The following is a 12,102-nucleotide window of genomic DNA, read 5'->3' on the forward strand; positions in this document are numbered from 1 at the left end:
TAATAATAATCACTTTCAGATGTCTGTGCGTGTGTGTCTGTGCGTGTGTGTGAGGAGGGGCGGGGGGGGGAGGAGGGGGGGGTAAGAACCAAAATAACAAATATATTGTACAATCTGGAGAAATCCTTTTCAAAATGTAACCAAAATCTGTTTGCACAACATCACCAGTGATGTTTAGATGAAGAAGGCTTTGGCCAGTCACTTTTTCACAGAATAAAGTGGGTAAAACCCTACCCATCCTAACCCCATCTCCCCTCACACTTTTAAAAAAAACTTATAAAAGTTTTCATTACTGTACGGAGCATCTGATGCACTGTGATGAGGAGGCAGACTGTCCTGATAAGACTATAATGACCTGACCATCTCTAATCTATAAGTGTGTTGACCTAATATTCTTCAAAAGCTGCTTCGATTCATTCTCAGAGACAGCTGAGTGATACAAACCGTCAAATACATCAACCTTGTGCTCCCAGCTACGTTTCCAATGCCTTAAAGATCCTCGGCCGTTGTTGTCAGAGGGGCTAAACCCAGAAGTGGCCAAGCATTAAGGTGGCGCCCAATTGTTTCTTCACCGATAAGAGAGCAAAAGAGAGGAAAAACTTAACAAATAAATACTTTTAATCCAGCCATATGAAAATACCCTGTCATCACAAAACTACTTTGCACTGAACTACAAAGGAAGGATAGCGATGTGTCCCTGAGTGAGCCATCACCCTGAGCATTGTCAACTAGGAAATGATCAGGGAAGACAGCTGCTGGCCACAAATCAACAGGCTTGAGTATGGCACACAGCATTCTAACTGGTATGGCAGGCTCTGTACCCAACAGGAATGAATATGGCGTGTTGTGTGCCCAATGGTTATGTCCCACACACGTGGGTATGGCATGTAGCATGTCCAATAGACATAGTGATGGAACACATGTCCAATGGACATAATAAATGTAGTATGTCCATGCATTGACCCGACATGGCGCATGATGGATAAGCACAGCACAAACCATGTTCAACACGCAACTTGCAAAGCAAAGCATTATCTTCCACGTGAAACACACAGCACTTTCCCACAAACAGTGCTCTGTTGAATTCTTTTCCTCTCTTCCTTGTTCAGTGAGTGCCCTCAACAATTTCTTTCTAGCTATAACGCTGGGTAAGAATTGCTTCCCAATCACAAATGCTACTTTCAGTGCTGTTAATGAGTAAATACAGTAATGAATGAGGAACTGGTACAGATATTACATTATAAAAAAAAGGCTGCTCATTGGGATAGAACTTTATAAGATGGGGGTGTGGGGGAAAACGACAGGTAGTGGAATGGGGATAACATTGAAATCAATGTTACCTAGAAGATAAGCCTGTTCATATTGAGGTAGATAACTGGCTATAGGCCATCTAATATAACCAGAAGAATAAGGCTTCAATGGAAGCTGTCCACAAAGTAATTTCCATTTCTAACCAGAAAACAACTGCACACACAAGTCGCCACCACCCAGATGGAGCAGAGAGAGAGAGAGCAAGATGGGCATCAAAGCCACCTATGCGAAGGAAAACAAGCACAAGGGCATCAAAGTCACCCCTGAAATCCAGTGCAAGAGTAAAACTGACAATCTATGAACCATCAAAGGAGAGAAGATTTAAGTTAAGGTTCAGAGTACAGTCCATCACTGGTGCATTTTAGACATGTCCGTGTGAAAGTCAACCAACCAGCCTAGGCTGAGGCGTGACATGGAAAGGGAGAGGGGAGGGGGAAGGGGAGGTTGGAAGTCTTGTTACCATTATTGTCTTTGTCTGCGATCTCCACTTTCCTTTTCCTTTATTCCACCACCATTCCCACCGTTGGCTTCTGACACATAGTCTTTTCTTTGCATTATGGCTCTTCGGTAATGGCGCGCACACAGTCAAACACAAAACTCTTTTGTCGTTGCATCCCAATATGGCAGTCAATTTGGTGTTTCCAGAACATCTGGCTGGCTGCTATTTATCCGGAACCCCACATAACGTAGGAACCGAGGGAGATGGCCGATACAGTCAATGATCTCTTCCCAAGGTTTGCGATTCACCTTGAACGTTAACATGAACATCTGGGACATTTCAGAGGTCTGGCAGGAGTCAGATTTTGGATGTTGGACTCATCACTGACGAGGTGACATTGCCATCCCTTTCATTCATGAGGCGATCTGGCCCTCAGTGGCCATGAGAGTACAAACAGCTGGATCTACAAATAAAAAATGTTTTGGAGCTAAATGGAAATCCAGGGTCTGGTCCATTTTTAACAAAATAACACATGTCTTTGGTGAGGTTTCGGAGCGAGGAGCATTGATAAAACATTTCTCTAATCTGCTTCAACACACGACCATCAAGAATAGACGCTTTTGTCATGTAAAAAATAACGCAAACACATAAGACGCGGCTATGTACAGTATAACATACAAAAAAAATGACCATTACAATCCCACAGCCTCTTCCTAGAGCAGGCGAGAGGCTTGTAGAATCCTCACGGACACCAATGGAAGGGAAAGAGATCCCTGTGACACAAAATGACGTTCTATAAAATCTGAGGTAGAATGTTTCTCTTTATATTTGGAAGTGCTTTTTTTTACTCTTTCCTTCTTCTGGACAAAATTGGCAGCTGAGAGTGAGACTTTGAGGTAGTCCTGCAACAGTACTGACCAAGTGCTATTCTACTTGAGGAAAGGAAGACGCCATAATCTTGAGCAGCTTCCTCCGAAGACATTCAACGCGGCTGAGGTAGGTTTTTTTAATTTATCAATCAAATGTTTCTTTGAGTTGTTTTTCCCACAAGTTTGTCAGCAGCCTACGAGTAGGCCTCACTAGTTAATATTATTGTTTTTTGTTATACGAATCCACCACTGGAAAGTGAATGAACACGGTGTCCTGAGATTAATAACCTTGTGAAATCCATCTAATCCCTGCAAATTGACCTGCCACGTGTTTAGTTGAGGTTAGCAGTAGCATTGCATCCGTCCTGTGGTTGCACAGTCAGACACACAGGTGGCAGGCCATTAGCTGATGAACACTGCAAATGGCTGGAAGTCAGGTCAAGCCCTGAAAATGCATCCCTTGTAGGTAAATTCCATGGATAAACTCACGTGTCTTCATTAAAACATGCCCGAGTCTTGCAGGAGTCTTACAGATGGGTTTAATCCTTTGCAAGCTTCATGAAGTCCATTATAAAATGGGAGATGACCTGAGCTGGATAGTCCGAGCATAGATACCATCAGGTTGGAAAATGAGGATCATCTGCAGGTGAGGTCCAGTTTCAAAATAAACCCTACAGGTTAGGCAATAAGACTTGGCCTCTCTCAAAGGTTCACTCTGTACTGGGTGGGTCACAGTCGTGTATGGAGTTGAGGTGATTCGCACTTGAATCCGGTTGCTCTATTGAACAATGGACAATCGTTTCAAAGGACGTGTGCTGTTCCTGAGTGACAATGAACTCGTCCAGAGGAAAGGCAGAATTCTGGCAGATCAGACTAGGTCGCTCGTCCAACATAGGAGACCGGTTACCAGACTGTGAAGAAAGGAAACATAAATGAGTGACTGCTCATATTAACCCGGCACAGATTTTCATAGGAACATTGCTAGACGAAAAAAAGACCAAAGTCCATCTACTTCGCCTTCTATCATCGTGGTAGTTGTGTGCTACAGTAACGGAGATGTTGATTGCAATTAATTCTGTATGGATTAGTCTATTATCACAATGGAAAGCTTTGGGAACTTTAGATCCAAAGTTGTCTTGTTCTTCCAAGCATACATTTTCATTTATTGAACTGTTTCTAAAATACCTTTACAGTATGAATGGAATTTGTTCCTCATTCCCTCTATTACCCCTTATGTCCAAGTGAAAAATCAGTCACAATGCCTTACTCCCCACAAACCTATCTCTCTTTTAAACATGGCAATTGATTCTGCTTCTACATCCTCCTGAGGCAGCAAGTTCCACATCCTCACAAAGCCTATGTGTGAAGATATGAAGAACGGGGCTGCTGATCTCATGAACCTCTTCACAAGTCCTCCCTCCAGCCTTTTATTGCTTGAGTGGGACTGTGCTGATCCCAGCGGCCTGGGCTTACCATAATTCCTTTGTGCGGTTGCTCAATGGATGTTGGTGTAGGAAACAGTCTTTCCAGCTCATTCATGTCACCCATCTTCCTACTGGAGGTGAACTCTTCTCTACTTCTCCGTGGACCACCGTTCAGAACCAGTCCTTGTGAGTTTCTTTGGGGCCTGGGCGGCACTTGAGGAGTGGTCAGATGGTCCTCAACATTTTTACACATCAGCAGCCTGGAAACAAGGTGACAGTTCATGACTAATTACATTAGGCTTGTGCTTGGTAAGAGGACAATTAACTCACATCTTGCCCATGTCTCAGGTCACATGTGCAATACACACAGAGCAAAGGAAACACATGATGTGATTTGTGTTTGACACTGGGATTTATCACAAGTGATAAGCAAAATAGTGATGTTTCATTGTGCTCTGCTATTCATGTGGGTATCTGCTGTATAGAACAAGCTAACCCATCTTTCTGGCTCTGCACAATACAATTCTGGCATCCGGTAACTACGTCCAGGTACGGAACTGTGTAAAGCCTACACATCATGAGATAACAGTCGCTCACACAGCCACTGATCTCATGTCATGATGTTGCTGCAGAGATCAAATCACTTCTCTTATATAGACACAAACACACAACCATGTGAGCGTGCACTCTCACACACACACACACACACACACACACAATATATATATACACACACACAATTATATAGTGGAGAAAGACAAACACACGCACAAAACCGTATGAACAACAAAGATGCTCACGCTCCCCAAGTGTAACAGAATCGATTTGGTTGCTTCTACCGTGCGTTGATCACCAATGTGCTGGCACAAGCACAGTGATTGCCCCCATCAGAAACCTTTCAGAACTTGTACCTTCCACGGTATCCGAAGACGAGGAACAAGACGCAGAAGATAATGCAGGTGATGCCGATGTGGGTCCCAATGATGATGCCGGTGGTTGAGGTCCTGCTGTTCTCCTCGCTCGCACAGTCGCATGCACCTGGAACATCAAGCGGCTTTGGTTAGTAATAATATAATAATAATCCTTGCGCTTGACATATCAGATGTCCAGGGTTTCTGCTAGTGATCTCTCGGTAACAAAAATTGGGAGACTCTTAAAGCAAGATGAGAGGTTTCCGCATGTACTAGATACTTGGCTTACCAAAAAATATTGTGATGTATTTGGCATAATAGTCAATACGCACAACAATGCATCCACAAGTGAATTCTGTGCTTCACCGTCTTAGCCTTGATATTCAGGCTAACACATGCGGAGATTCATCATCTCTGTATTGACCAGCATAGCATCACATCAAACTATACCATCTCTCATGATTGTCTCAATCCAACCATCATTCCCTATTCCTGGTCCAACAATCCCATGTTCGGTGAGCCCTGCTCGCTTCCCTTTATCACACTCACCTGTCTGTCTGTCCAGAGCGTCCTGCAGGGCCACATAGCGCACAGTAAAATTTCCATCTCCGTGACGGTTGAATGCCAGAACCTTAATTTCATAGGCCAGCATTGGATCTGGTAAGAAAATAATTAAACACTGGATTAAAAATAAGAAGAATCCTCGCCTTTGATATAGCGCTTTATCACACCGGCGAAACGTTTCAAAGCACTTCACAGGCTTTATTGTGAAGTGTAGTGCTTGTGTCTTTGAAGGTGAAACTCGCAGCCAATTTGCCCACTACAGTGTCTTACAAACAGCCAAGAAGCGAGTGACCCATTTTATCTGGAGGATTGCTGGCCAGCACACCGGGAGAAACTGCCTTCTCTTATTGAATAGTGCCGGGAGATTTTTAACATCCACCTGAAGAGGCAATGCTCCCCCCTGCTCTGCATTGGAGCATTAGCCTAGACTGTGAGGTCAAAGTACCGACATTGGGGCTGGAATCCACAATCTTCTGACTCAAGAGGCGAGAGATGCTACCACTTAAGCCAGGCTGACACGATGCAGGATTGTTACAGGAATAGTTCAGCGCTTGTGGTTTATACACAGATGTGTCTCTTACCCAGATGAGTTATGTTGTAGGACGTCACGTTCCCTGGGAGGAGCACAGGCCCAGTGAAGTGCTTCCCATGAACCTTGCGATAGTACAGCTTGAAGCCTTGGTGCTGGTTGAGTTTAAGAGCCGGTTCCCACACAGCCTGTATGGCTGTTCTGTTCAGGACTTTGATGAATAGGGCCGGCATTGCTGGGACTAGAAATAAAAAGGACAGGACATTACACAGTCAACAAAACTCCTAAACCCAACCAGCTATTACACGGTCTACGTGCCCTCTCCTGTATATTCGCAGTGTCCCCGCCCCACTCTTTGGAACTCCATCCCACAGTCCCTTCACCTCGTTCCCTCCCTTGCCTCCTTCAAAGCCTGTCTCTTCGACCGCCCCTTCGGTCACCCTCCTACCCCTACTCTACTGCCCTCCACCCTTCCTGATCCCAACTCCCAGCTCGGGTCCAAACCCCTGCCTGTCCAGTGCCTTGGGACATCCTCCTGACACGAAAGGCGCTAAACAAATGTAATTGTTGTTCCTCAGTGTCAGTCACCTGTTCATATATAGCTACTGTATCTCTAGTTCTAAGACTATTACTGAGGTTCACAGTATAGAAATCCCCCGAACATGACAAATCACTGAGAAATCAGAGATCAAATCCCCCCCCACATCCCGACCCACCCACCCACCCACACACACCCACTCACACACACACAAATAAAAGTACGGAACATACATTAAAGCAATGATTACTACCTGACCCTAGAAAAGAGCATTACTGCTGTTGTAGAAACTGAAGGGCTCTTGCACACAGCAATCACTAACAGTGGAGAGCATTCCGTTATACGTTTATAATGTGTTAGTGATAAGCTTATGACAGACCTCTTGGTCTGTATGTTAATCTGTTCCCAGAGACACAATCTAATCATTAAATGACAGTCAAACCATTTTTTTGCATTAACTATAGGTGAGTCGGAGGGCAACTGGCAGATTGGTTTATTGAGGAAGATAAGGTTTGCAGTGCTGGACTGATGCTAAAAGCAAGAGAGAGGGGGTTAGAGAGAGATATTAAGAGAGACTTTGGCAGTCACTTTCTCAGAGTTGTGTTCACTTGGACTCAGACAGAGGGATGACATTCTCTTTCTCTCTAGGGAACTGGCTGTGAGTTAGACCCATTTGTCTTTCAGTTCTGGGGCCTGAGTTCAATGCAGCCTTGACTGAAGGGACAAAGGAATGTTCCCCGCCTCCAGATAGATGGATTAAACTTTCTCTCAGGGCGGAATGATTACAAATCTTCACTCTCTCCCCCTCTGGCCTCCCACCTCACCCCAACAGAAAAAAATCCTTTCCCTTTCTTCAGCTCTCTGGAGGAACAAAATCATCTGGGGATCATTCTCCAGATTGGGGTGGGGTGGGGGGGAAGAGAGGGAGAAAGTAAGTATTAAGTACATGGGCAGAGTGAGGGGGCGGTGGAGAAATTAGAAATAGGTCTAGATTTAACCTAGAAGTTTCTTTCAAGAACAACAAGAAAACGGCTTCCAAGTAAAGACCAAATTCAACAATTTCCCAAATTCTGCACCAAAAAGCCTCACAAACAGAGTAAATCTAGACCCAGATAGAATTTTTCCCCCAAACCAATATTTTCTTTTCAGCCCAGCGTGAAAACCCAATCCTTATGGGACAATAAAGCCCCCACCTCACCTCTCCTCTCCCTTCCAGGAGTGCAGAACCCATATAACACCCCTCCCCCTCTCAAAATGTATTTCCAACCCGACATCCACAGCCCGTGTTTCTGGCATGTTTGAGGCTCCTGCTGTAGCTCTATGTACGATGCCGCTGTGTAAAGTGCCTTTCAGTCAGAACTGGTACTTGCCTTCCCCCAGTGTGCTCTTGCTGGCTGGTTCGGATGGCTTGCTCGCTCCTTTCGAGGTGTAAGCCTTGATATAGAAGGTGTAGCCGGTCGAGGGCTCCAGGTCAGTCACCACTTGCTGCAAGGTGCTCTTGCTCACAGCCTCCTGGTATTCCATCTCTACAGGATCTGGTCAGATACACAGAAGATTCAGAAAGCTGACGAGACCGTCCTGAGGATACAGAGGCTGCAGCCCAGGCGTTAGGACATTCCTGCAATGTCTCCCCCACATGTCTACGTGTCTTCCACCGTCACTTCCCTCCCTGCCTCCTCCTCTCGTCTCGGTGTCGTGCTCTGCCGCTGTCAAGCGTTCTGGGGACTCAACCCCTTCCCTCAACATCTCTCGAGGATAACTTTTCCCCCAGCCTTATTATAATAACAATAATAATAATCCTTGCATTGGATATAATGCCTTTCATGTCAGGAGGACATCTGACAGCGCTTCATGGGATTTACTGCAAAGTGTAGTGACCGTGCCTTTTGTGTTGTGAGACATTGCTGTGGGCAAATTGGCACTGGTCAGGCTCCGGCACTGTTAAGCGCTCCGCTGTATAAATGCAAGTTGCTGTTGTTGTTGGTCTACCAAATATACAGACATATTTCATGACGTAACAAGGTCTATATCAAACGTAAGAATTATTGGTATAAAGTACTTGAATCTGGACTCTCCATTCACTTCCCCTTCCTCATCCCACCTGAACCTGAGACACACCTGCAGCCTTCCTGATGTGTAGCACGTAACCGATAATGTCTCGCGTGTTCTCCAGTGGCTTGCTCCATGATATCTGGATGGCGTTGGCAGAGAGAGCTTTGGCTTTCACCTCTCGAGGGGGTCCTGGAAGCCCCTCTGCCCACAGCACCGTCAGCCGGGCGCTGGCCTGGGTGGAACCGGCTTTGTTTTCGGCAATGCATTGGTAGATCGCTTCATCCGCTTGAGAGATGCCATTTATTGTGAGCGTACTGGGGGGAAGAGCGAGGGGGAGAGAGATCAAAGTGAATAACACATCAGTGTTGTCATCCACACTGCAACTCGAGTCTGTTCTGCTGCATATNCCCCCGACCCACCATCAGCAGCCGATATATAGCTCCCTCACCCCGTTCTCTGCCACTCTCTTCCTCTTTGGGAGAGCACGGCAGAGTTGCTGGACGAAAGACAACCAAAGACTTGTCCCAAACTATATACTGTTTTCCAAGATATTATTTCCTAACAGAAATGTGTCTAATTTGCTTTTGAAAGAACTGACACTTTATGCTTCCACCGTCTCCCTTGGTGGCCTGTTCCATCCTGAGTTCCTCCACCTCGGACCCTCTCCTCTTTATATTGACTGCAGAGGGCAGTAAGTGACCCTTTCATTCAGGCGAGGATAGGAAGAAGCCTAGAGGACCTGGGAGACATTGCATTCATTGGTGTTAGCAACGGCGTTCACACTGGTTAGAAAGTAGAACTGAACGACCAGATGAATTAAACCAATTAAACCAAATGCCTTTCGCGAGGACTTGGGTAAATTAGCATTGAGCTCAGAGTAAACACCGCAACACAGGCCCTCTCTTTATAAAGAGAATCCAGCACAGGAAATGTGCTTCAAGCGCAAAACCTCTGCTTTTAATTCGAAACCAAAGCACCCAAAAGGGAAAAGGGGAAGATCAAAAACATGGATCTGAGAGCATAGAGGAGAATCCTATTTTTTTTTAACGATGCGAAAAGCCTGTGTAATGCAGAAGATAAGTGAGACCTCACTCTAACACAGGCTGCTAACAGGCATGAGCGCTCCATTGTGTGTCTGCTGGTAACGTGGACACCGCTGGACACTTCAATCGGAGCCGTCGCCTCTGAGAGAAAAATGTTTCACTTTGAAACAGAAAGAACTTGTTGTGTTGCAGAGACTTTCCTGGAGCTTCCCTTTGAGTGTGCTCTGTGTTGCCGGGATTAATAAAACTCCCGCTGACACGACAGATCAAAGAAGCTCCTTTAATGGCCATTGTCATGGGCTCCCTCACCAGGCTCCCAGCATCAGTGACTGAACTCTCTGCTCCTCTCTCTCCCTCTGTACCCAGATCCTTCTCTCCATTAAAGAAGCCAGCGAGAGGCTTGTGGGAGGCAGAAGTACATCTTTTGAACTGTCTCTCTATCAAACACACAGGACGGGGGGGGGGGGGGGGGGAGACAGTGGGGTGTCGCTCTTACATCATGTCGTAGGGAGCAAGATAACATCGGAAGAACAGTCACCCTTAGCTGGTAGCCTTGGAGCAGAATTTGGCAGAGAACTTTCTACCTTTCACCTGAATGAGGAGTGGGCGTGCAGAATGGGGAGGCCCCATACTAATAAATAATAATAATAATCCTTGCATTTGATACAGTGCCTTATGTCGTCGCGACGTCTCAAATCGCTTCACGGAATATACCGTAAAGTGAATTGACTGTATATTTTGTGGCCGAATTTTACATGGTGGGGGAAGCAATACTCAGTCACCCCAGTCCTCCAATACATTTACACTCTGCAGAGAAATGTGGCAGAGACGCAGAAAGTCTGGCTCATCGCTGCTACTTATATCAGATACTTGTGAAGCGCAGAGCACAGTCGCTGGCAATGTAATGCCTTTGAAAGGCAACCAAAAAGAAAAGGTAAGGCAGGGACAGTGCCAGCTCGCATTCACACAGGAGTGTGAGAGAAAGGCTATTGAGAGAGGACCATTCAGAGGCTGTCGTCCTATAGACAAGCAATCAGTATGACTGATTTCCCAAGGTCAAAGGGCCAGACCAGTGACCACTCCTTTGTCGCACAAAAGCCCCCAAAGAGATGATTAACTCTCTGTGGCACAGAGGGTGAGCAGCAACACAGTGCTGGGACTTAGAACAAAGAGTTGCTTCTGGGAGCAGAACACAAGATACAAACTAAAGGGGGCCCCCTGAAATTCCTCAGCTCCTCTCTGGAAGAGAAGAGAAAATTCCCGAACCTTTTTTTTCGAATCCCGTTGCATAGTTGTTAGAGCGCTCACTTCTTGAGCGAGAGGAGCCGGGTTCGATTCTCGGACGCGTTGGGGCGAAACCTTAGGCACGTTTCCTTACTCCGCACGCCTCTGTTTACCTAGCGGGAAGTTAGTCGATTGGCGGTTCGCTTTCTGGGGGTAATAGTCCCTCCCCCCAAAAAATGTGGTCACTCAATCCATGGCTGTTTGTGGGACACTGCTGTCTGCACCCACTGACATCCCGGCCAATGACCATCTGTGCAGCGAAAATCTCCTCTCCTCCCTCCCCAACATCATGAACATGTAAATCGCTTTCGGCAGCAATATCGAAATGGCCAACAGCCCCCCAACCCCACCCACATACCTCAACGTTTCAAGAGTATCTCAACTCTAAACTACTCAAGAGATCAAATGGCCCATTTTTACCCTGTGTTAATCATTCCTAGGACCAGCCCGGCACTGATCCAATGGACGAATCCCTTATGAAGAGGATTACCGGCTGGTGGGAAAGAGCTGTGACCGGAAGGACAGGACAGTCTGCCTCGATCCATCGTTGGGCTTTTCCTTTGTTCCAGGGAAGTCACAGGGGAGGGGGAGAGGGTGGGGGTGGGATTGCCCGATGGCGTTATATGGCAGCTTTGTTGTTGCTTAATTTGCCTGACTTCACTCAGACTCTGCTCTGACCAGCTGCAGGGGGCCATTAGGTTGAAGGGTCCCCGGGGAGGTTGGGGGGGCGGGCGGGTGGTGGGGGGTTGCTAGGGAGAGGTGGGCGGTTAAGAGACCTTTTCCTTCCTCTGAAAATTTCACCGGCACATGTGTCAGTCTCTGACACGCATGGTTAAGCTGACTCACACCTTCAGGCAGCTGATATCATAATAACCCTTTGCATTTCATCCAGCGCCTCTCACATCAGGACGACGCCTCAAAGTGGGGCTCTGCAGGATTTACAGTAAAGTGTAGCGACTGTGCGTTTTGTAAGACAGCACGACAGCCAATGCGAGTAACAGCTGTTTAACACTGATAGACCGAGAGGAGAGGATAGCAAAACTACATGCATTTTGGACTAATTCAGGTCCCTGAGATGAATGTAAATACAGACATCTCTCACTGTCACAGGGTGAAATCTCACGGGTGAATTGTCTGG

The 12,102-nt window shown here is 46.3% G+C and overlaps 1 protein-coding gene across 1 annotated transcript in view; it reads right to left on the minus strand.

Annotated features, from left to right (window-relative positions):
- Window positions 1-47: 47 nt before the first annotated feature.
- The window catches only part of LOC103189325 (immunoglobulin superfamily, DCC subclass, member 3), a 49,963-nt gene continuing 37,908 nt past the window's right edge, over window positions 48-12,102 (minus strand). The window contains 7 exon segments of the mRNA XM_042344114.1: window positions 48-3,530; window positions 4,093-4,303; window positions 4,955-5,081; window positions 5,504-5,611; window positions 6,100-6,288; window positions 7,956-8,120; window positions 8,704-8,951. Coding sequence (XP_042200048.1) covers window positions 3,330-3,530; window positions 4,093-4,303; window positions 4,955-5,081; window positions 5,504-5,611; window positions 6,100-6,288; window positions 7,956-8,120; window positions 8,704-8,951 — 1,249 coding nt within the window. The 3' untranslated portion in view covers window positions 48-3,329.

Source organism: Callorhinchus milii, unplaced genomic scaffold (genome assembly GCF_018977255.1).
Source record: "Callorhinchus milii isolate IMCB2004 unplaced genomic scaffold, IMCB_Cmil_1.0 Scaffold26, whole genome shotgun sequence".
In the NCBI taxonomy this organism is placed as follows: domain Eukaryota; kingdom Metazoa; phylum Chordata; class Chondrichthyes; order Chimaeriformes; family Callorhinchidae; genus Callorhinchus; species Callorhinchus milii.